Source organism: Xyrauchen texanus, chromosome 27, assembly GCF_025860055.1.
Source record: "Xyrauchen texanus isolate HMW12.3.18 chromosome 27, RBS_HiC_50CHRs, whole genome shotgun sequence".
Lineage (NCBI taxonomy): Eukaryota > Metazoa > Chordata > Actinopteri > Cypriniformes > Catostomidae > Xyrauchen > Xyrauchen texanus.
In genome coordinates, this window is record NC_068302.1 from 33,263,398 (window position 1) to 33,289,421 (window position 26,024).

Here is a 26,024-nt window from a genome sequence, read left to right on the forward strand (position 1 = left end):
GTTTCCTACATTCCCCGGATGTTGCCCCACTCTTGACTATGTCCCGGATGTACCTACATTTTAGTAGAGCAACAAAAAATGGGCTCATTATCAAGCTTCACCAAACCGTTTAAATTATCCCCTGGCACGATCTTTGCACATGTATGAGGACCAGTCCGCACATTTAAATAGAGTTCACGTCCGTTGTCTCCGTGACTGTAACTTCATTCATGATATTAAAGAGGTAAGACAGTTGTGTACATTCAGTGTTGCTACACGCTGTTGACGTTAGCAAGCCAACAGTCGGTTGCTATGCGAAGTTTAAAACAATAATAAATAACATTATAATAACTTTAGAAGTATATAGACACTAGAAGTAATTGTTGTTAAATATCAACCTTGAACATGGAAATAATCTTAAAATATCATGGTGTTCTTCAACCCCTACATGTGTATGCTATGTAGCAGGCTAACACAGCTGTCTGGGTAGATTTCAGAAGATTGTTGACTGTAACTGCTTGTTCATGATGCTTATTACTATTTATTTGCCTTATATGACTTGTATGAAGGCTTTTAAAGCAAATACAATTATGTTAGTGTTTAGAAAGTGTGATAGCTCTTTATATTTTGATATATTTAACCTGAAAGTCTATATGTTAACGAGTAAGCAAACAGAATACATGCTACTTCGAACAGATAAAATGCATGTAGTTGAGAAATATGGAACTGGTTCTTTGCCCAAGTGCTGTTGTTTATGAGGTTTTTAATCAAAAGAACCGACAAGCTTAAAAGACATGGTTTCCAACAAGGTACACAATAACAATAGATGTAGCTATGCTATTAAAATATTTAGCATTGAAATATATGATCAGATGTATGATGTAGAGGAGCTGGTTGATTGAGCAATGGCAACTGGGACATAATCTAGAAAACACAGTTGGGCAATAGATGGCAGTGTAAAATGAATCCAGCTCATGTGGTTGTCTTTGCCCTCTAAAATTGATGAAGCTACCATTTACAGTAGCAAGAAAAATATGTGAACTCTTTGGAATTAGCTGGTTTTCTTTGTTTATTGGTCATAGAATGTGATCTCATCTTCATCAAAGTTACAAGCATAGACAAAGCACAATGTGCTTAATCTAACAACATGAACAATTATAAACTTTCATGTCTGGAACAAATCTCATGAAACATTCACAGTGCTGTGAATCCCTAGGTAAATCCCTAGGCTAAAGATGTCAACAAAAGCTAATAAGATTCAGTAGTTGGCAAACCTGGCATCCAATTAATAAAACAATATTTGATGAGTGGTTAAGAGCTACATTGACTTATAAAAGGCAATCAAACATTTTGAACTTTGCTATTCACAAGAAGCATCTGTTGACGTGGACATGCCTTGCAAAAAAGAGATTTCAGAAGACCAATGGTTTGCATAAAACTGGAAAGGGTTACAAAGTTATCTCGAAGAGCTCCTATATGTATCTGTCCACAGTTAGTAGACCAGTTGTCTATAAATGGAGACGATTAAGTACTGTGGCTACTTTCCTTAGAAGTGGATGTCCAGCCAAGATGACTCAAAGGGCACTCCGAAGAATGCTCAGTTAGTTAAAAAAAAAAAAAAAGAACCATAGAGTGACAGCTTAAGACTTGAAGGAATCATTGTAACTGGTTTACATCCCTGTTCATGAGTCTACTATACGGAAAATATTAAAAAGGCATGGTGTCCATGGCAGGACACCATGAAGGAAGCCGCTACTTTTCAACAAATACACTGCTGCATGCCTGAATTTGCCAAAGACCTCCTTGACACTCCACAATGCTACTGGGGAAATGTTTTGTGGACTGATGAAACAAATGTTTAATTATTTGGGAAGAAAACACAGCACTATGTATGACGTAGAAAGTGCACCGCATACCAACATGAAAACATAATCTGTACGGTGGAGGGAGCATTATGATTTGGGGCTGCCTGGACCACTTGCCATCATCGAGGGAAAAATTAATTCCCAAGTTTATGAAGATATCCAACGGGGTAATGTCAGGGAGGCTGTGCACCAGCTGATGCTCAGTAAAAGTTAGGTGATGTAGCAGTACAATGACCATAAACATTGAAATAAATCCACTATAGAAAAGCTTCATAAAAAGAGAATCCACCTTTTGGAGTGGCCCAGTTAAAGCCCAGACCGTAACCCAACAGCGATGCTGTGGAATGACCTCAAAAGCCGTTTAACCAGACACCCTCAGATTATCACTGAACTGAATTAGTTGTGTAAGGAAGAATGGTCCAAAATTCCTTCTTAACGTTGTGCAGGTCTAATCTACAGTAAACGGTTGGTTGAGGATATTGCTGCAAAGGAGTTTCAACCAGTTATTAAATCCAAGGGTTCACTTACTTTTTCCACAGCACTGTGAATGTTTAATGGGATGTGACAGATTATCAAGACATGAAAGATTATAATTGTTTGTGTGTTGTAAACTAAAGCACGTTGTGTTTGTCTATACTTGTGACTTTGATGAAGATGAGATCATATTTTATAATCAATTAATAGAGAAAACCAACTAATTCCAAAGGATTCACATAATTTTGCCACTGTAGTAAGTCACTAGTTTAGTAACATTTTATATTAATCTATAACATGTATGCACACCAGTGGTTCTTTCTTTATTAACTGTGTTCTTTTTTTAAAGTGAATTTGGAGGTGAGAGATTGAAGTTGGAGGTGAGCGTTGTGGTCCGAGCGTGTTGACACTGATCCTAGCTTGACACTGCTGACAGGGCCTTCCGCCACCCCCCACCCCATCACCCACATAGCAAAGAGTGATGACCTCACAGCAGCATGGGAATGCCAACCCTGCCCTCCTCTCTCCACAGAACTCTTCATCCAGTCAGGGCAGGCAACACATTCCGCGTTCTCCGATAGACTCTTATTCCCGATCTGGGCTTTCCTCTCCTCGGAGAGGTTGGGTTGCTGCATCCTCATCAACAACAGCTCACGGTAACTCCCTTGCACTCTCTCTAAGCCGACTGGCTCCACCATCGAGTAACTCCCCCTCTAAGAGAACTACTAGCCGTGTTGAGCCGTGGCCAGAAGAGGCAGTGGACGATGCGTATGGGCTTTATTCTCTTCACCGCATGTTTGATATTGTGGGTGCGCAGTTGACACATCGGGATGTGCGAGTGCTGTCCTTCCTTTTTGTGGACGTTATTGACGAGTATGAGAGAGGAGGGATACGGAGTGGGCGGGATTTCTTGCTTGCATTGGAGCGGCAGGGGCGGTGTGATGAGACAAATTTCCGCCATGTTCTTCAGCTGCTCCGCATCATCACTCGCCATGACCTGCTGCCCTACGTCACACTGCGTAAAAGACAAACAGGTTTGTGATCTTGTTAGCATTTACTTATTGCAGTAAAGTTATACCAGTTGGTTATTGTGAGCAATGTAGCTACCGTTCTATCACTCTTTTTGATAAAGAGTGAATATGTAATGCCGCTGATTATTTTGCAGTGTGCCCAGATCCAGTGGATAAATATTTAGAGGAGACATCAGTACGTTATGTTTCTCCGAGTGGAGTAGGAGAGGCCCAGCAGGGCACTCCTCACAGAAGAACAGGTGTGTCCTCCAATACCAATGCATTTGATTTATTAAAGGGAATTCTTCAAATCCTGACCTGGAAATCCTAATCCTCACCCTATGTCTTTGAAACTTTAATCATGGCTCTTGAAATACATGTGCTACAAAACCAGACATATTTGTATTTATTTTAATTAGACATTTAACAAGTTCATGTTCTGTTTTTGTCTCTCAGGACCCCAGCCATTGATCTGCTGTCCTTCTTCAGGGCCCCAGGTATGCCCACCACGTGCTAAACCCATCCCACCTGCACTAAGTAGGAAAAGGAAGAGATCTCATATGACAGCTGACTGCAGAGAAAAACAGACCTGTGGTATGGAAACATGTCCTACTAAACCTACTAATGTAGATTATTGAGAAAGTGAGTAAAACATGGCTGATTATTTAATCTCAACTTGGCAGTGCTCATGAAAATGTGCCCAGCACCATTGTAGAATAAAGCAGGTTTTTTTCTAAGACTGGTATGATTAGAGTCTTCATCAATTGTATGTATATCATTATTATAATTTTTTTAAATAATTTTTTAAAAATTTTTAAAAATTCTATTGTTCTATTACTATCTTTTTCTGATGTTAAGTAATTACTAGAGCTGTCAAAATTTATGTGTTAACACACTCAATTAATGAAAAAAGTTTAACGTTTACATTTTTTTTTAATCGTGATTAACAGATTTGCCGTCAATACAGCATAAACACTGGTTGGAAGGGCGAAACCTTTATGATGTGTCTGCTTGGAGTCATTACACTGATGTACACACCAAAAAAACATTAATTTTATTCAGTGTAAGTGAGAAAGTGATGGGAAAAGGAGCTTAAAGCTCCTTTTCCCATCAACAACATAAAGTTGTACAAAACAAGACTAGATGGAACTTGTGACAAAATCGAGTATTTTTCAGTTTAAGTAAGGCACATTTTAATAACCACAGAAGCATGGCAAGTCTTAACTATCACCAAAATGCAGAATGAGACATTTTTGTCACTTTTCATGCGGTTCTAAGCGGCGCTGATGCCCTAATGCAAATCATGAATGCAGCTTCACGATTGCTGTGGCAAAGCGGATGGCCACAGTCTGCCAGCTGATTAATATTGTGGAGGATGGTAGTTTAATAGATTTTTAATCCCATTGCAATGAACATGCAACCTATGTGGGGACTAGTTTTTTTAGTTGGTGAAAAACTCCCACTTGAGACTTTGGTAAACCGTTAATGTTACTTGAATCGGTGCGTTCTTAGTGCATTTATATCTTTATACTGTAGAAGGGTTTGTTTGTAAAATGTTAAAAAAGCAGTATATTGTTACATATCGTTTCCTATGAAGGAAATAAATGCATTTTGACAGGAAAATGATTATATTTAGAGTCAAATTTCTAAAAAGTCTGCAATTAATCACGATTAACTATGAAATTGCAATTAATCACAGAATTTTTCACAGTTGAATAGACTGACAGCACTAGTAATTACCAAAAATAAATACATTACTGAGTGCACCTTTTAAAATCAAACAGAACTCTTGAATGTTTCTAACATTTGATGGCACCAGCATTTCAAACTTGGGCGTAACTTTAAAAGTTGCTTAGAAGCCAGCCAATCAGAATAAAACTGTGAATTTCAGCTAGCTCTTGCCATTTTTGTGTATGCATTAGATGGTCCATGGAAGTACCATCTGAGCCTTAGACTTTTGACGAGCACATTTTTATTTTGAGTTTGCTTTGCTGGTAGATATTAACAGCACATCTTACACCTTCCTTGTCTCACAGACATACGACTGAGAGTGCGTGCGGAGTACTGTCAACACGAGTCAGCTCTACAAGGCAATGTCTTCTCCAACAAGCAGGAGGCGCTAGAGAGGCAGTTTGAGCGTTTCAACCAGGCCAACACTATCCTCAAATCCCGTGACCTGGGTTCCATCATTTGTGATATTAAGTTCTCAGAGCTGACCTATCTGGACGCCTTCTGGCGGGACTACATCAACGGCTCTCTGTTGGAAGCCCTGAAGGGTGTTTTCATCACAGACTCTCTAAAGCAAGCAGTGGGCCATGAGGCCATTAAGCTCCTGGTGAACGTGGATGAGGAAGACTACCAGGCAGGCAGGAGGAAGTTGCTGAGGAACCTGGTTGCAGGGGGCGCTGGTGCGGGCACAGGGAGCAGGGAGGGTCCCTTGTCCTAGTGGAGGAATTGACTCTGGCGGTAAGTGGGAGAAATTAAGAGAGACCCTGATGAGGAGAGATTGGACACTAATGAGAAGGTATAAATGAGGAATGTAAACAAAGGGGAAGTGACTCTTAAAAGAAAGGTGCCCTATGAGAAAAGAGGCCGGGATTTGCATCTCCAGCTAACACGGATGGAAAGATAGAAGTTAAATGGAAAGTTGTATTATTTGTACACCGATCAGCCACAACATCACAACCACCTGCCTAATATTGTGTAGGTCCCTCTCATGCCACAAAATCAGCGCCAGCCCGCATCTCAGAATTCTGAGATGCTATTCTTCATACCACAATTGTACAGAGTGGTTATCTGAGTTTCCGTAGACTTTGTTCGAACCAGTCTGGCCATTCTCTTTTGACCTCTCTCATCAACAAGGCATTTTCATCTGCAGAACTGTCCCTCTCTGGATGTTTTTTGCTTTTGGCACCATTCTGAATAAATTCTAGAGACTTGTGAGTGAAAATTCCAGGAGATCTGCAGTTACAGAAATGCTCAAACCAGCCCGTCTGGCACCAGCAATCATCCATGCTATTATCTAATCAGCCAATCATGTGGCAGCAGTGCATAAAATCATGCAGATACGGTTCAGGAGTTAATGTTCACTTCAACCATCAGAATGGGGAAACATTTTGATGTCAGTGATTTGGACCGTGGTTTGAGTATGTCTGTAACTGCTGATCTCCTGGGATTTTCACACACAACATTCTCTAGAGTTTACACAGAATGGTGCCAAAAACTAAAAACATCCATTGAGCGGCTGGTCTGTGGACGGAAATGCCTTGTTGATGAGAGAGGTCCACAGAGAATGGCCAGACTTGTTTGAACTGACAGAGTCTACGTTAACTCAGATAACCACTCTGAACAATTGCGGTGAGAAGAATGGGATCTCAGAATGCTACTTTGATATGCATATTGGTGCTGTTTTAGCGGCATGTGTGGAACCTACACAATATTAGGCAGGTGGTTTTAATATTGTGGCTGATCAGTGTATTTTATTTTGAGGATCTCAAGTTGTGGAAATAAAAGATGATGGGGAAAGTATCGGATAAAGAAGGCATTTCATTTCTTTTGTCTGTTTTCTTGCATAAACAACACTAATGCTTTTGTTTTTAATCTTGTGTGAAATGTTTTTGTTTTTTTCTAAGTTTCCATCAAGTCTTGTTGCACAACCGTTTGGTCTTAGGGAAATTCTTCTGGTTAAACAAAACCTGTTTGCCTCAAAGATTAACAAAGAGGGTGCATGATGATAGACAAATCTGATTTGCCTTAAAAAAAACTGTGACACTGCGACTGTGACATTGTTTCAACCCATCAAGAAATGATTCCCCATCAAGAAATGATTCCCCTATCAATGTTGTCTAAATAGCCATCCATGTTCAGGTTTGGTAAATCACATAACAGCTTCTTGGCACACTGCAATGCTTTACCTTCACTTTGGAATTTTGAAACAGGACAAGTTCTCAGTTTCTGTTTAATCATTGAGGTTATTGCACATTTGGGTTGTCTTGGCAAATTCACAGTGGGGATTGGCCAACATTGAAGATTCTGGGGCATGGAGAATTAAGTTTTCAGTATCCCTTTTGAAATGCTTTGTTACAAGTTGTGTTTTGATGCATGTCACTGTAATTCTTTCTTTTGATTTTGGCATGTCAACTTTTGTTCGAATTTGCAACTTCATGATCCCTCTTGTCCAGAATTTCCCAAAATAATTATGACACATGGGCTCTATAGGTTATACTAATATCCTTGTTTGGACCAAAATAGTGCTTCGAAATGTATCCGTATTGTTTGTTATTGTTTGGCAGATTTATTTGAAATTTCTGGGTCCAGAGTTTGTTCGTCACTAATACAATACCGTGTAGAGATATGACTATGTAAAAGTTGAAATGCATGTGATGACAGTGTTTGATTAAGGCTTTGTAGAATTTTTTACAGATACAAATGGATTAATTTTGTTAAATCAGAAAAATAATTAGGTAATTCTGAAATTTGTGCTAGTAAGATAAAACTAAGGATTATCTAAAACAAAAAAATTATCACTTGCAGCTATGCAGAACACCTGAAAGAAGCTTAATCTTTATTTTTTCTTGCAGTGGTGCATTTAATGTAATTTCACCTCATTCTTAGGAACTGCTTCTGCCAGGGGTTCTGTGCTAAAAAATATATATAAAAAAATCTGCTTGAGCCTCTGTCCAACAAGTCTTGAATGAAACTTGGAGTTTGAATAATGTGAGTAACTCAAAATGTGCCAACCTGCTGTGCAACCTGTGTTTTAACATGACTGAAGTGAAACAAATGCCTGAGCAACAAAAATCACAAGATGTGTTGTTTGACTGACTTGAGATCTTTTTGCTATATTTTTAAAATACCAAAGTTGTTCCCAAACATTCTCTATCTCTCTCTTCCTCTTCTCTGTCTTCAATTCATTCTTTCCTTTTTTCTATCTGTTAAGTATATGTAACTGTTGAAAATTGAAAGAATTAAAACTGGTGATTTGTGGGGTACAGTGAAACAGACATTTAGAGAAGTTAGCTGTGGAACAATTAGCCTAATGCTATTATCATTACATAAAGAAGAAAAGCATTTTGTAATGTTTTCCTAATGGAACAACTAAACAAAGTTACAGACTGGTATATATATTATATAGGGTACATGTTCTATTGATTGTGTTCAAGTGTTTGTCTTTATATCTTGCATGTGTATGACATTGATCCCCTTAAATATCACACAGTGACAATTGAGCTGTGGTCTGTAAATTTGAAATATCTAGACATTTCTAACCTTTTTTTATACTTTGTTTTTCATAGAGAAAGAAATGGGATTGCTACTTTTTGGAGAGGTGAGATGAGTATTCTCAAAGTGACATTAGAACAGATGAAGACGGAGCACTTTATTTTTTACTCAAGTATTTCACCTATTGTAACCATATATAGTAAAACACCATTCCAAAATGTAGGAGACGTTCGGCATCATCGGCCATCTGTCACATTATGACTCTGATTTTTGAATAATTTTATTTTTGTTGACCATGCCGGCTGTTGTGTTAAGTGAAATATTTACGTGCAAAATAGACAGTTGGTTCATTCAATGTCTGTACAAATCAATAAACACATTATTAAAAATACAATCTGTTACAGTGCTTTTTTAAAAAGATACAATTATTATTGGTATGTTTGTCAAAACCGTATAGCTGAAGTGTGTGTGTTTTAGTTTTTTTACAATGTAAAATTTCCTCATCTCAGCTTAATTTGCAGAAAAAACTATAATAAAACCATTCATAGATTAATTTCCACGAAAAGTGTAAACACTTTGACTCTGTTGTTAACCTTTTTTTAACTGCAGAAGGTACGAGTGTTTGAAGGATATTTGGAAACCATTATTTAGCCATTCTGTTAAGTACTCTGGAAGTTGTGCAGAAATGATACACCATGTCTTTGATTAAATAGATTTATATGAGAAAATACATGTGTTGCCAAAGGTATAAAGCAATTTTCCTCCATCAGGCAGAACCATTCTAAGCATGGTGATTAACGGTTTCAGTAGCATTAACACTTGAGCACAGTTCGGTACGGTATGTTTACAGATCATTCCTGATCAATATTTCTCAGTGTAGTTAACTAACTGTACTTGGGATAGAGAATCAAGCTGGTGGAATGGATTTATTGATGTGACAATTCATGATTGGGCACTTGCCCAGTCAGTCCATTCTAATCCTGATTTCACAGCACCACAGTGGAAAAAGAAAGCGTAACCATGCCACGAAGCCCAGAATGGTATGTAACGGCACAGTTACGCAACAAGAACCATTTAGCCTGATGGTGGAAAAGTGCCTATAGTCTTCAAATACATGTCTTAACTCTTTTTGTCCTTTCTATTTCTGACAAAAACCTTTAGCAGAACCTTGCTCATCAAGATCAAGAGCATACAGACTGCTATAAACAAACTCACTATCAACATTAATACATCGAAGCTGTGGTAGGATTAACAAGGAAGCTTAGGACTCTGTGAGCAAGTGTGCTGCACCCTTTTGCCCCACTGAAACTCCAGCCAAAAGATGGCAAAAGATTGGTTTGAGGGCTGTATCGTGATGTAGACATGACATTCTGTGCATGTTCTTCTGGTACGGTTGATTTTAATCCAGAATGTCCCTCAAGGCTTGTGTTTGTGTATATACATCCAGGGCTGTTATGTCAAAAACTCGAGCTACTCCTCTGGCTTGCAGATGCACCATGTTGTCAAACTGGTGGAAGATGAGTGGGAGTTCAAGCATTGGCACACTGTGATAAATGGCCTCATATATCCCATTGGTTCCTCCATGTATAATGACAATTTTTGTTTTAGGATGGCCTAGGAGATCATTCTTAGGCAACCAATAAATTATGAGTGTATTGTTCCCCAAAGTAGATGTTTTTTCCCCTACGTGCCTCCAAATTATTATCTCATGTCAGGACCCAGACTTCCAAGTGAACCCAAAGACATGATCACCACCCCATGCTCTAAACAACTCTCTACAAATTTCTCCAGTTCAACTGGAAGAGACTTGGAGGGGTTTAAACTGGAAGCCTCCAAAGTAGACTACATTGGACATTGTACAAACTCGACTCGCATAAGCCACAGTTCTCCTTGGGTTAGGGTGTGGACATTGGAATTTGTGTCTTAAGTATTCATCAGTGACTTCTTATTAGAGGGGCCTTGTAATCATGTGGTCTATGTTTTGTCCAAGTCCAAAATGCAAGACATTTTTCAGTTTATTTACAAAAGGTAATTTTGACTGTCATCCTGGATCCAATAGTTGGGATATAAGAAAGAGGCTAGGGTGCAATTGCAAAGTGTCCTCCGGTCTATATCCACCAGATGTTAAACACCATTGGTAGGCCCAAGTATGCTCCCAGCACAACTCCTCCTGCGAAGCCGGGATCAGTAAACATCAAATCGTGCTTGAGCCTTATTATCAGCTTTTTATCCTCCAAGATGGTCCTGACCATCTCAGCTGAGGACTTGTGAGATTCTTCTAAAAGAGTAAGCATCTATATCTGCTGGAACATGAAAGACAAAATGGGCCCTTCCCCAATTTGAATGTCAATGTTTGTTTTAAGAAAGGAAGCCATATACTCTGTGTCCTCTAGGCTGCTGTTGTGTGAGATATAACGTGTGTGGTGTCAGGCCTCAGGGCGGTATAAGGCCCGAGAGACCATTTTACACGGCCCGTGAGGCCATTTGAGAAATATTTTGAAAAGCAAAAAATGACCTTAATTCAATGAACCTGAAAAAAACAAAACATTCCTTTCAAATAATATTTAAAAATAATTTTAAATGATAACAACACAAAATATTGTGTAATAGACAGACCTTTTAGTGTTTTTGGTGTGTGAGCATGTATCGGAATGCATACCCACAACCCACAATCAGAAATTGCAAGCAATTGTATGGCCTGCGAATAATTTCGTAAATACTCAAATGGCCCTTAATGGAAAAAATGGTTCCCCACCCCTAATATACAGGGTACATTAGGATCTTCCCAGCCATGGAAAGTGACGGAAAACTCCAAAGGAAGGCAAAGAGGACACTGATTTGGGGATGAAGGCTCCGCAGCAGAAGCAGAATTGTCTGAAAATGTACGTTTGATTAGTCCATCATTTGATAGGGAAACACATTGTAGAGCAACTTTCTGGTGTACTGAACAATTAAGCCCCTCCTGGCCAGTGCAGTCCACATATGACCCCAAAACATTTACATTGGATGAAAGACATTTTCATATACTCTGTTCAATGCCTTATTAAAAATCTTACAAAATCGCTTTATGATTTATGCTTATACAACATTATGTAAATACAAAAATGAATGTATTTTAAATTAGATGTTACACACAGTAAATTATAATTGAATACATCAATTGTAAAAAAATAAATAAATATAGATATATATTTTAAAAACAAATTGTTATCTTTTGTTTTTCAATTAGCTTACATTTTGTGCATACCTCTTAGCAAACTGCTAGTCGATTAGTAAGATAATATGATTTTGATTAGGCATTAAAAACAGTGTTTTTTTATAATGCATATGTTGAATAATTTTTTATAATGCATATGTTGAAATTAACATTACAATTAGCTTAATGAATGCTGTAAAAGTGTTGTTCGTTGTTAGTTCATGTTAACTAATGTTCTTGACTAATGCTAACAAATGGAAACTTTTTGCTAAGTGTTACCATAATAATTCACTGTTCATAACTATATCATATATGGTTTTTTTTTTTTTTACCAAATATGTTTTGTATAAACTTTTAATGTTTTTTGACGTTAAAATATTGCCCTGCAGTGAAATTAAGATGCCCTCCATGACTGCCTAACTCATACATATTAATAAGGTCTTTATGACGTTGCTTCACCTGGCTAATGAATATTAAGTATGTCGTCTTAATCTATCACAACAACCTTCCAATAGCGAAGGCACCACTTATGAATATTGATTAATAATGCTTTCGTTGCGTTGTTACTTTCCAATGGCAAGGGCTTTGCTTATGAATCTTAATAACCAAGCCTTCATCATAGTAGATATGAAGAATTCGTCCTGGAACTCGACTCGGTATTCATCCGCCCCCTCTCATCTCCCGTCCTCCAGTGCGCGGATGCTGCTGCTGCTGCCATCACAGCGAGATGCGCGTCAAACGGGCATCATCAGCATGTAGACCCCACATCTCTCCTTCACCCATCAGGGTCTTCCTGTACCCACTCTGCCAATCAGCACCAAATATAACAGCAACGATGTGACCACAACGACCCTCCTTTATGTTCCCGAAAGCACAAAACGCCGTTTTTAAGCGATTAATTATTGCGGACATGGTACAATCTCATCTGCATCATTCAGGTTTTCTTCCGCATAAGATGAAGTCCTCACCACCGTCTGACGGGTTCTGTTCCCTGTATTTTATTTATCTATTCTGCACCGTTGCGCATCATCTGCAACTGGAATAGCGATTATGTGACTTTAATTTTTATTTTTTATCTCCATGATGGGTATGATTTGAGGATAGTACATCACTGGATATCACTCTGTTTTTCCTTCATTTTCTCGACTCAACGTCAAATGTCCTTGGAACATGGCCTGCGCGGTGAGTAAATATACTTGTTCATGGATGTGTATGTTCACAAGTCCCGAATCACTGGTTTTGAGGAAGAATAACTCATGCATTTTGGTGTCAGCTAGATATATTTTGTGTTTATTTGTTGTCATCCAATGTCCGTTAATGTATAATTAAAGTGGATTATTATTATAGATAGGTTTTACATGGAAGTTATCACCATAATTTTGAGGATGTCATAACACACAGCATTTATGATTATATGATGCGCCTATAAAATAGGTGTATTCATGCTCAACAATTGTTTTTTTTTTTTTTTGGAGTGACACAAATAATACGACGGTTGAATCCAGGAGTCCATAATAAAAATAGGATATAGCCTAATGTTATGACCTTGCACTATCAAAATGCTGGTGAAAGAAACATTTATTTTAGGTTGTTATTCGTTTTAAATATAAATAAAAGAAAGTCTGCAGTATTGTGCAGCAAAACTTAGCTGTATGTATTTATGGATCTCTGTTGAGATAACACATGTCCATATTAAGATAAATGTAAAGAGATCGATTTTTCTCTGTAGTTTTAGACGGATTAAAAACCAGGTGCCGGATGGATGTAACCTTGCTGCCCTGTCAGTTTTTGCAGCTCTCATTTTAATCCCCATCCGAATGTCCGTAATGTACATTTTCTACTATTTTACCTTCCCATTATTTATGTAATGCCATGATTAAACCAAAAATTCATAACAAAAGTAATACAGACACTGTCATTAACTGTGTGCCCAGCTGTACAGTGGACCAAGGTGAACAGCTGATTCCTGAAGGTTACTAGGAAAGGGCATCATCGTATATAAAGCGCATGTTTGTTGCGCGCGCACAGAGGAATCTTCTTGCCTTCCATAATGAAAAATGAATGGGAGCACACACAGATTATAGGTTTAAATATTCATTAACGTAAAGTTCGTGTTACAGCAGCGAAATGGAGATGCATCCATGTCATCCAAAATCGCGAGGCCTGGTGGCTGGTAGAGTTGCCTTCGTAAATCTGTTCTGCAGTGGGATTGGGAAAGTGATGATGAGCGCATGCGCAGGAAACCATAAAAGACATGGGTGGGGAGAGGCACGCGCTCAGCGCTTTTGCAGTATTAAAAGAGAGTATTTCGAAAGGCGTTGAGATAAGACGTGACTGCGTTTTGCCACGGAAATGATGTAAACACAATCCACTGCAGTAGGTTTGTACGTTGAACACTTGGTTATTTATTTCTCACAAACTAAGTAAGGACACCTGAGTGGGCAAAGACGCCACCTTAATGTTTTAAGGCAACCTATATATGACACCTTAAGGACTTGAATTTTATGCCAAAAGTCCACTTGTGCTTTCTTCAGCAGTGATTTTGTACGTAAGTTTCAAAAACCTCGTACAAAACGGTCTTAAATTAGATTCTCTACCCTCCAATCTTATACATTTCATAACATTTCTGGTAGCAAAATTAGGGTTTGATATTTTAGTATGTTGCCTTTTCCAGGTTTGTTGTTTTCTTGCTTACATTTAGACGAAGAGCCATTAATAGCCTATTATTGGCTACATTTTAAAAGCAGATATTTTATATTTTTCATATTTTAAGGTATTCTTCTCAAATAATCATCTACCTATATTTATATTTCATATTGAACATAATATGTTTATATAAGAAAAATATGAAGTTATTAATGTGTTGTGCGTAATGTTTGTCTTAGTTGTCACAAAATATACACTTTCTGAGCACATTATTAGGAATATGATGGAACATCATCAACCACCCGACGTGGTCTTCTGCTGTTGTGGCCCATCTGCTTCAATGTTCAACATGTGCATTCTGAAATACTGTTCTGCTCACAATTGTACAGAGTGGTTATCTGAGTTACTGTAGCCTTTCTGTCAGCTTGAACCAGTCCTGGCCATTCTCCGTTGACCTCTTTAATCAACAAGGTGTTTCCGTCCACAGAACTGCCGCTCACTGGATGTTTTTAGTTTTTGGCACCATTCTGAGTAAACTCTAGAGACTGTTGTGCATGAAAATACCAGGTGATCAGCAGTTACATAAATAGTCAAACCAGCCTGTCCGGCACAACAGTGGTGCCATGCTCAAAATCACTGAGATCACATTTTTCCCCATTCTGATGGTTGATGTGAACATTAACTGAATATCCTGACCCGTATCTGAGTGATTTTATGCATTGCACTGCTGCCACATGACTGACTGATTAGATAATCACATGAATATGTAGGTGTACAGGTGTTCCTAATAAAGTGCTTAGTGAATGTATAGATGACATGTCTGTTTTAGTTTTTTCTCTGAAGCTTTGAACAATTTCAAAGATTTTTCTTGTTTTTGTTCTTCAGGTTCTTTTCCCATGCTTTTCCTGTGTTACTGGATCCCCTTTATTGTTTAAAACTCACTAACATTTGCTTCATTTAGTTTACATAGAGATGGATTGGCACAATGACTATCACTTTATTTGTTGACTTATTCATTATGGGGGGATATTTAAGGGGAAATTGTCACACCTTAGAATAAGAATCTTCAAACAAACTGACAATTCATGTTTCAATATGGAGAACTACACACAGAGCATCTTAGCAAGAGGTGAGGAACATAAATAAGACAAACGAGATAAAGCATTTTCCCAATCACTCATCACATAGCATCTGTTGAAAAGATACCAGTCTTCCACAACCAACACACATCATGGGGGATCTCGGCAATAGCACGGTGGAATTCCACCCTAAAAAGCCGGGGGTGGACAAGGGAAGCTATGAGGGGGATTTCGGGGTGTCGTTGGATGAGCTGTGCTCACTCATGGAGGTCAGAGGAGCTGAGGCACTGCAGAAGATCCAGGAGAGCTACGCAGATACGGAAGGCCTCTGTCACAGACTCAAGACATCACCTGCAGATGGTGAGTTGGCATGTCATCATTTCAGCTACGGTACATTACATATACAGTAGGCTATGTTTGGAATAGCACACTACCATTCTTACTATTTCTGCTGTATACTGTATGTATACTGTGCACAATATGTGCATTTCCTGAATGCATAGCATATCTGAATGACTAACTACATTTGCTAAATGGACAGAATACTGTAAGCAACAATGGAATGCACAAAACCTGAACTTTCATTTCCAGTGTGATTAGTGAACCGGAAGTAATTATAGCCGCAATTATTAACGTCTCTTTTTTTGACTCATTATTTGATAGGACTACCAAAGGGTAAGACATTTGTACACAAGACTGGATTAAAAAAAGCTAAATAATCTTTATATTTATAGGGTGATATTTAGACAGTGATATCATATGCAAAGTGATGTGTAAAACATACTACGTTTTGAAATGATTATTGTGGAATTATGCCTACTACTTCACTTACTATTTGGAATGAATAGTTGGCAGTCTGTTGTCTACAGCATAGTATTCAGTAAATAGAAAGCAATAATTGCATTCCAAACATAGGTTTTATCACACATATAATCACACATTGCAATATGCTTTTTTTAAACCATAAGAAAAGTGTATAAATTCACAACTCTTCAGGTACTAAATTACAAAATACATGTTGCATAACACAAGATGAATGCAGAGCTTTAAAAACATATTTATTATTGCTGTTTCATGCTTTGAATGATCTGAAGCTGTTTACAAAATAAAATCAATTTTAGTCAGCTAAGATTTGTATTCGGCTATAAAAGGAATGTAAGATTTTTTATTGTAGTGGTTACTCTGGGAAGATGATCCTACTTTGCAATCTGATGATCACATTGATTTGCATCTTGTTCTGATCACTTGCTTTTAGACCAAGTCATGTGGTCTTCCTGCATCACTATTTGGCAGCCAGATTGAGATTACTTTAAAGTTTACTGTAAAGCTCTCTCTTTTCTTTTTATGCTGCTCTTTGAAATACTGTCTTCTCTTTAGAAACTGTGACAGCGAGACAAAAAGAGTACATTAGGGCATGGATGGAAAGATGAAAGGGTCAAAGAAAGAACAAGATACACTGCAAAAGTCTTTCAATTCCAGTACTCCACAGAAAGTAGATTGCCTTCCCTCATCATAATCATCTAACTTGATTTACTTTTATGCAATGCTGAATTTCAGTCCTCTAATCTGATTGGACAAGTGTTGTTTCAAGAGTGCTGATATTTAGTATAACAGCACTGGTACACTTCACTCTTTGTCACTCTGGTTGTCTGTATTCACAACATTTGACATTTGGCATACTGTTTCTAAAATGGAAGTCTCGATATTAACTTCTTGTTTATAGAACTGTTGTATAAAAGCAGTATTACACTCACAATGTTGCTGTTGTACTAAATATCAGGGCTTCAGTATAACAACGCTCTTGCTTGTGTGATATTGCTTAAGAGTGTAATGTTCCGGGAATAGAAACTGAACTAATTAAATAACCAAGCCAATTGGAATTAGTTGAGGAAATGATTACTACAAACCACTGGAGTAACTCAATTAGGCATTACAGTGAGGGATGGTTAAGTGAAAGAGAGGCTCTGATGGAAGATGAAAGGTTGCCAAGGGCAGCAGGTGATGATTGGCAGGGTGAGGATGTAGAGAGCATGACCGTCTGTCTGGGTCTTGCTGCCAAAACTCACACCCTGTGGTGCATCCGAAACACACTGACTTAACCATCTGTGCCCTGCTTTCTCCTGTTCTGTCCTCTCCCCCTCCTTCCTCGCACCCTCAGAGGTTAGGCATTCTTTTGCTAACAGAATTGTTTGATGTTTAATAAGCAGACCCAGACAGAATCTGCACACACAAAATCAATTCCGCAGTATTGCAACATTTGTCGTTTATGAAAATTCTGCACATTTCCCTTTGCATGTTGGTTTATTACATAGTTTGGCTAATTTGATGAAGCTTTCAGCTTCCTATAAGAGTTTAGCACTCTCAGATCCATTTGACATATTTTACTATGTTTAAATGCCTTTCACAGAATTTTCCCTCAAAATCAGTGCAGAAAATTTGAAAACGTATGCTAATAAGCATCTGTTGATTCCTCAAACTTTTCAATCAAGAAAGACCGATTCATGCATGAAACTAGGAATGTTCAGAATGGAATACTAGCTTACTACTGCACAGTGTATACTATGCCTACTATTTAAAAATAAAATTGTATTTGAAATGGTAGGCATTATTCCATGATAAACGCTTCAGTTTATATAATACTGTTATAGCATAGATGATGTCACATGACCTCCTTTATGTTTTATGTGCATGCCATCTAGTAATAATTTTGGAAATGAAAATGGATATTTTGCATTTTTAATTTGATTTTAATTAAAATGTTTCACTTTTGGCAATCTGATCAAAAACAAGTCCAGAAAGAGATGTTAAAAGTTTAGGCTGTAATTACTTCCAGTTTATTCATCACACTTGGTATGAAAAGTCAAGCGTATTGCAGTGTGGGATACAATATTTAATACAGTTTTCTGTTATACTGCCCATTTTGGCAAATGCACCTTTTAAATATTGCTGAAATAGTAAGAGCAGTATGTAATTATGCTATTCATAGCCCTTGGCCGATATGTACCGGTAGATGTATTTTATGGCTGACTATGCTACCCTACAAAGCCAAACTGCGGTAACTATACATTTTGACAAAATGTACATTTAAATTGGGTCTGATACATTATGATCTGTCCTGACCGAAGGGTTGGGCTCAACTATGCCCAGATTCAGAGAAAACAGAGTGAAACTATTTTATAATCCACATTTTCTTGATCAAAACTAGATTCTTTTCAGTTTCATCGTTTGCGCAGTTACTGCATTTTGTATTTGTAGAGCAGTATGCCTGAAGCTCTCAATTAATTTCCATAAGTGGTATTTGGTTAACAATGACTTTGACAACCTTTTGTTAGAGGTCTGCAACCCGACCCGGCCTCTACCAGCCGCCTGGTTCAGGTCAGTTTTTCAAGTATGACTTTCGAGTTCGGGTTTGTAATTAATGATAAAATAAATAGGCCTACCTAATTTGTTTTGTGCACATGCACTAACAGACGCGTGAATGGGTGAGATAGGGGCTCTTCAGGCGAACAAGTTTTTTGCTGGAGTCTGCACTGTTTTTCAACTGTTTTCCTATGTAAACACATGCTGGAAGGATGTCTTTGTCCGTTGCACTGCGCTTCACTGTTTCTTCAGTGCCTCGCGCAGGACTGCCGCTTTTTTAGACACTAGCTGTGTCCCAAATGAGGCACTATACACTACGCACTTACAGAATACACTATGCCATGTAGTGTATACAGTTTCAAAATGTAAGATCATCCCAAATGGAACACTTAAAAATGTTTTAACTACACAGAAGAATTCGCCGTTTAACAGCTAATGTAAGTACAATTTCAAATACATGTGATGTGTTGCCACTCAGTTTAACACTTATATCTAAAATGATAAACATATTCACACAGATTGGGTGATGGTAAAACATTAAATTTACATTTGTTAGGTGTTGTCCATCCATCCATCTTCAACAGCTTATCCGAAGTTGGGTCGCGGGGGCAGCTGCTCCAGCAGGGGGCCCCAAATTTCCCTATCCTGAGCCACATTAACCAGCTCTGTCTGGGGGACCCCAAGGCATTCCCAGGCCAGTGTGGAGATGTAATCTCTCCACCTAATCCTGGGTCTTCCCCGAGGACTCCTCCCAGCTGGACGTGCCTGAAACACCTCCCTGGGGAGGCAGCCAGTGGGCATCCTTACCAGATGCCCAAACCACCTCAACTGATTCCTTTCGACGCAAAGGAGCAACGGCTCTACTCCGAGCTCCTCATGGATGACTGAGCTCCTCACCCTATCTCTAAGGGAGAAGCCCGCCACCCTTCTGAGGAAGCCCATTTCGGCCGCTTGTACTCGCGACCTAGTTCTTTCGGTCATGACCCAGCCTTCATGACCATAGGTGAGGGTAGGAACAAAAATTGACTGGTAGATCGAGAGCTTTGCCTTCCGGCTCAGCTCTCTTTTCATGTCAACGGTGCGATAGAACGAGTGCAATACCGCCCCCGCTGCCCGATTCTCCTGAACAAGACCCCGAGGAACTTCAATGCCTTCACTTGGGGCAATACCTCCTTCCCTACCTGGAGTACGCACTCCATCGGTTTCCTGCTGAGAACCATGTTAGGTGTTGTGTTCACTGAAATTTCACTTGTTGCCACATTCTCCATTATTAACAACTGTTAATTCCTTTCCGCTATGTACGGCAAGCCGCGATTGCTGAGTGTGCATGAAGTGTTCAACATTCCACACTTCGTTTTGACGGTTGAAGAAGTGCATCATCCGGGTACTCATAAAACACTTCTTTTTGTTGAATTTTCAGTGTAAACGTATTACTCTCACTACTTGCACTACAAAATGGCATAGAATAGTGCAGAAGTGTATGGTTTGGGATGCACCTGTTAAAAAGAACTTCAATTTTTGAAAATGTATCTCAAGACACCTGCGTTCTGTTTCATTCGTTGGACTTTGTCTAGCTTGTTTTTAGCGCAGGTGTTACAAAGATTCAACATTCTGAAAAAGTTCTCTTCATATGACTGTTATACTGTTACACATTGTTCTTTACTAAACAAAGTTTGAGCACTTCATAAAGGTTAAGCCTATGTTTATTCCCTTCAGATATAGTGTGCTGAGGGGCAGCCGTGCCTTGTTAAATCGGTTTATGTTTTTCTATTTTTATACTGATGTGAATGTTGTCTACGATGCTGACTTGAACTACAGATTATTGCAAAAAAACTAGCTTGGAGATGAAATTTTAAGACCCGTGCAGACCTCTACCTTCTGTCCCTCCCAAAGGACTGTCGGACAACCCTGCAGACCTGGAGAAACGTCAGCTGGTGTTTGGACAGAACTTCATTCCTCCCAAGAAGCCCAAGACCTTCCTTCAGCTCGTGTGGGAGGCTCTACAGGATGTTACTCTCATAATCCTGGAAATAGCAGCCATTATTTCCCTTGGACTGTCCTTTTACCAGCCACCAGGAGGGGACAGTGAAGGTGACTTGGTCTCTGAATTCCGTGATAAAATTGATCTTAAAACATATAAGTCACACTATAAACACACACACACACACACACACTCACACACATATATATATATATATATATATATATATATATATATATATATATATATATATATATATATATATATATATATATATATAATAATTTAGTTTATTGCAGTTTATTGCATTTTTTGTTTAGTTTTTTTGTTTGTTTTTTGGTTTAGTTAGTGCAGTTTATTGCATTGCTGTAAATATATAAATGCTAATATATTTTGCCATATTTGCACTTAATGGAATATTCTGGGTTCAGTACAAGTTAAGCTCAATTGACATAATTTGTGGCATAATGTTTACTATTTTTCATAAATAAAATCAGAAATCTGGGCTCCAGTGAGGCACTTAGAATAGAATTGAATGGGGCCAATCCCTAAATGTTTCAAAAGTATAGTCACAAGACATAAACAATATGTGTGTTAACTAGATTTTAGTGTGATAAAATCGCTTACTAACCTTTTCTGTGTAAAGTTACAACCAATTTTACAACTTTGTTGCCATGTTGGTGTAATGTCGACAAATCCTAAAACCCTAAAATAACTGTAATAATGACAATTTAAACAACTTCACAGCTCAAGTAATATAACAGTATGAACAGAAGAATTAATGTAAGTACTTTTATATGCTTCACAATTCTGCCTTTAAACCATCCAAAAAAGTGCCTCACTGTAACTTCGATTTTTGCTTCTTCTTTTTTTTTTTTTTTTAAGAAAAGGACAGATGAGTTGATATATTTTATTTATTTGTAGTAGTAGTAGTCAACATTATGTCACAAATGTTGTCGATTGAGCTTAACTTTTGTATTTGAGTATTACACCTGGAATATTTCTTACATTTGTACTGGATGTATGAAGTCTGTTCCCCTCAAGTTCACACTGTTGTCCTAGCAGAGCAACAAAAGGTGTAGTTCATCACATTAACTTTGGACATATTCCATAAGTTTGACAACCAGAAATATCCAAATAAATTTGTATCTTAATTTTGAACAGTATCTGTTGTTTAATCATTTAAAATTATAAAACATATTTTTGTGAAATGTTATGCTTGGAAAGTGTGCTTGTTGTAATTTTTTTTTTTAAAGATAATTTTTACTAAGGAAATTCATACACATGAAAATATTGCATATGTGTCAAATTACTTTTTGGGACCACTGTTATTCTTATGCAGGCGATTTTAGAAAATAATTCCACAATACCATGGTATAGGTACCAATAAAGTTAGCTGGATAGCTAAAAAATAAAGAATACAAGGAATGAACAGTGCAATAGATAGATAAAAGAATATAAAGGATCACAAGAGATGTTTAAGTAGATACTCTAACTCAGTATCCTCCTACACATTTTACCCCCCCCCCCCTCTCTTTCTCTCTCTCTCTCTCTCTCTATTTCTTTCTCTCTGCAGCATGTGGTAATGTGAGTACAGGTGCAGAGGACGAAGGAGAGGCGGAGGCGGGATGGATCGAGGGTGCAGCTATCCTGCTTTCAGTGTTCTGCGTGGTGTTGGTGACAGCATTTAATGACTGGAGTAAAGAAAAGCAGTTTCGTGGGCTACAGAGCCGTATCGAGCAGGAGCAGCGCTTTGCTGTGGTGCGGAATGGCACAGTTATCCAAATCCCTGTGGCTGAGATGGTGGTGGGGGATGTTGCCCAGGTCAAATATGGTCAGTTTTTCAAATGTGGCTTCTCAACCCCTCTATTTAAAGCATACCTTAAAGCTGAAGTATATAATCATTATTTTTCAAAACATAGCTGTTGCTTGAATGTCCCGACTTCCCAACATAGCAACATTCCCATACAGTTTTCATAATAAATCTTTTTTGCAATTTTGATTGGTGATGTGTTGTAGAAGTTAGACACTTTATCTTTAAAGGTATATTCTGGGCTCAACACAAGTTAAGCTCAATCGACAGCAGACAAAAAAACATATTTGGTTCCTTGTTTTCTTAAAAAAATGCAAACATCTGGGTTACAGTGAGGCACTTAAAATTGAAGTGAATGTGGTCAATCCATAAATGTAAAAATACTTGCTGTTTTCAATGTATAGCCACAAGACATAAACAATATGCGTGTTAACATGATTATAGTGTGATAAAATCGCTTACTAACCTTTTCTGTGTGAAGCTATAGCCAATTTTACACCTTCATTGCCATGACAATGTAATGTAAACAGACCCTAAAACGACTGTAAAAATGATGATTACTGCTCAAATATTACAGTTTTAACAGAAGAATTCCTGTTGGCCCCATTCACCTTACTATTTGCCTTACTGTAACCTTGATTTTTACTTTAAGGACGAGTAAAAGGAGGGATGGTTAGAAATAATTTTTTGTGGTAATCAACAATATGCCACAAATGCTGTCAAATGAGCTTAACTTGTGTTGAACTTGGAATATTCCTTTAAATATATACTGTATAAACATGGTAAAAACATTTTATTTAAGTTTATAATGGTTATTTATAAAGGTTTTTTAATAAATAAACAAACCAATTTATATATTTATAAATGTTTAGAAATTTGGTTGTGTAGCATAGTGGTTTAAGGTCTACGCCAGTAACCAAAAAGATACGTTTGCCCTGCAAAATGTAGTCCGTGAATCAGGATCGTGTCTGGGCAAGACACTTAAAGGGGAGTTAAAGGGTAACATTTTTTCAGTTAATTTTTCAGTCTTCAATCCCAGCTACAGCGACAACTATTAGATATTAATTGGTTAATTAAGTGGCTTGAGATGAAAGTCTAAATGACAGCTTACTCAAATTCTAATATAAATACATGCATAATTTATACACATGTACATTATTTAAACACTTATTTACACTTATTAAAATATACATATAATTAGATTTTTTTTAATTATAAACTTTAAACTTTAATAAACTATATAAACTTATATCTTAATTTATTAGAATTTACAAAGTTTTCCTTTAGTTTGCTAATTAGAGGAAGTAGCATTCAAAGACTGGCATGATGTAATTTACCTTTTGCCGTCACTCTGGGGTTTCCTAGGCGACCTCCTGCCTGCAGATGGTGTTCTCATCCAAGGGAACGACCTGAAGATCGATGAGAGCTCCCTCACCGGAGAGTCTGATCACGTATCCAAATCCGTCGACAAGGATCCCATGCTGCTGTCAGGTAGGGAGTAAAGGTTATATAAGTGATCATATGTGTGCATGTACTTGCTTGGAGTGGGTTGGCCATATGTGTGTTTATTACATAAACAGTTTTGAATCATAAAACAGATTTGAAGTCCACACTAACTACTGATGCAACCTAGTGGTCAAAGATTGGTTGTTAACTAAAAAGCTGGAGGTTTAAACCTGCAAGGTAAGGTACTGTCCCTTTAACTGAAGATGGCCCCATTTTATGGCAACATCATTTGTGTACTGTAGCTGTATACTGTAACACTGTGTACGAACCAGGTGCTAAGCGACAATATTCCAGCAACATGCAAATTTTCTATCCTCACCAAAATCAAAACTGCTGTGTGACGCACGAAAATCATGTAACACAGCCAACCAGAGATATTTGACATTTAACGTATGAGTAGCATTATGAGTAGCAGGATTTTGGACTATTGAGATTTCATAGTGCACAGAAATAGAAACCAAGTGATTGACAAAATGTAGTGTTGCTTTTCACTTGGTGCTGTCACGACTGGTTAGGTAAAAAAATTATAATTCATTGTGTTCAGAAATCAATCAGCAATGTCTCTTTTAATTGTTTCGATTCGTCTGAATGCATGTGATTTATTGTTTTCTGGGATGGGAACGTCTCAAATGATGCTGCCAGTACTTTAACACTCACCGTGTGCAGCGCTTGGGCTAAATCTCATTGACTGCTTTAATGAGATAGTATTCCTGAGGGCTGATAAACAGGTTAATCAGATTCCTGCCTCCTCTTTGCTTCCTGGAGAAGCGGTCAGATTTGCGTAAGACCTAGTTGACCTGCGCTGCCAATTCTGTGTAATGATCACAGCTCTCCAAAGCAGCATCTGTTTCTCTGCTTGGCCACACACATATCGTTAACCCACAACCTCAGCATAGTCATGTGTGAATTAAAAATCTATGGAAAATTGCATGCTTTTAGACATGCATGCATAACATGATTATGATAGTCTTTACATTTTTAAATTTACATTTAATGGAGAATAATGAATGCTAATTTGTAACAACGAAAGAACTTAGAAAATCATTATCACTTTATGTTTTAACTCTTTTGAATGCCCAAATAAAACATCTTTGATTTATCTGGATGAATTTGTGGCAAAAGAAAAAATGGAAATTGTCCATATAAATAAGTTGTTTGAATTATGCATATGCAACATACAACGGTTTTGATAATTGATTGATCTATTGATTATTTCTTCAAATAACTGATTAATTGGATAAAACAATAATTTTCAGCATTTTATTTAATTCCACATTTTGCCAGTGTGATATTTGTAAAACCTCTCAACCCCACATGAGGTTGCCTTCTTTAAAGCATATTCAAATTCACTGGGCCTGGGACAATGTGTTTATGGTTGCAGTAAAAAATCTCCTTCAAAACATATCTGAACTTCAAAAATGACTAGTAGCCAGATGGATCCATCTTATTTTATTGACAAGTTTTATTTGTCGCTATCCATCTTCTGCAATTAATTATCAAGGGGTACATGTTCTTTCCTCAGTCATTATGGGAGCAGCGCCTCCTCTCGATATATAGATTTGGAAGCTTCAGTTGTGAAGGAGGACATGCAGTGATTTGGAGAACAAAGAAGCAATCTCCGTTAATTGGATTAGATACCAGTGTTTAAAGGCCAGTGAAAGAGAGACATCAGCCTTAATTTTTAGCCTTGGTTCAACCAACACAGGGGTTGCACAACAAACAACCATACACGCTTGTTCGTACACTGTATTACATAAGCAATATCACACGAGCAAGAGTGCGATATGGCTCTACATCAGCACTGCTGTGATTCGGCTGCAGGACTCGTGCCTTAGGTAATTACAGCAGTGCTGATTTAGGGCCATATAGTACGATTGCGAGTGGGATATTGCTTA

At 37.9% G+C, this 26,024-nt stretch overlaps 2 protein-coding genes and 1 pseudogene across 6 annotated transcripts in view; 2 read left to right on the forward strand and 1 right to left on the reverse strand.

The window, feature by feature from the left end:
* Positions 1-54: 54 nt before the first annotated feature.
* dedd (death effector domain containing) lies at positions 55-8,922 on the forward strand. 2 transcript variants are annotated; one of them, XM_052094216.1, is made up of 6 exons: positions 55-223; positions 2,668-3,352; positions 3,484-3,588; positions 3,785-3,922; positions 5,365-5,794; positions 8,623-8,922. In XM_052094216.1, exons 2-5 carry the CDS (start codon positions 2,800-2,802, stop codon positions 5,772-5,774), a joined length of 1,206 nt encoding a protein of 401 aa, XP_051950176.1. In that variant the 5' UTR covers positions 55-223; positions 2,668-2,799; the 3' UTR covers positions 5,775-5,794; positions 8,623-8,922. The 2 variants fall into 2 exon arrangements, with proteins under 2 accessions (XP_051950176.1, XP_051950175.1); XM_052094215.1 differs by having other exon boundaries at positions 5,365-8,922.
* Positions 8,923-9,667: 745 nt separating this feature from the next.
* Positions 9,668-10,968, reverse strand: LOC127620690 (UDP-glucuronosyltransferase 2A1-like; annotated as a pseudogene).
* A 1,331-nt stretch (positions 10,969-12,299) lies between these two features.
* LOC127620863 (plasma membrane calcium-transporting ATPase 3-like) overlaps positions 12,300-26,024 on the forward strand; it is a 42,759-nt gene continuing 29,034 nt past the window's right edge. The window contains exons 1-5 of one of the 4 annotated variants that reach the window (XM_052094188.1): positions 12,300-12,926; positions 15,276-15,829; positions 20,723-20,920; positions 22,387-22,644; positions 23,989-24,114. In XM_052094188.1, the coding sequence (XP_051950148.1) occupies positions 15,622-15,829; positions 20,723-20,920; positions 22,387-22,644; positions 23,989-24,114 (790 nt within the window). In that variant the 5' untranslated portion in view covers positions 12,300-12,926; positions 15,276-15,621. The remainder of the gene's footprint in view (positions 12,927-15,275; positions 15,830-20,722; positions 20,921-22,386; positions 22,645-23,988; positions 24,115-26,024) is intronic. The other 3 variants (XM_052094187.1, XM_052094185.1, XM_052094186.1) reach the window with 3 other exon arrangements.

Excerpts from the sequence above, each read along its gene's own strand:
- dedd (XM_052094215.1), top strand. The coding sequence starts at position 2,800 with ATGACCTCACAGCAGCATGGGAATGCCAACCCTGCCCTCCTCTCTCCA. Across the intron at positions 3,589-3,784 it reads CACTCCTCACAGAAGAACAG|GACCCCAGCCATTGATCTGC; the intron begins GTGTGTCCTCCA and ends TTTGTCTCTCAG. Across the intron at positions 3,923-5,364 it reads CAGAGAAAAACAGACCTGTG|ACATACGACTGAGAGTGCGT; the intron begins GTATGGAAACAT and ends CTTGTCTCACAG.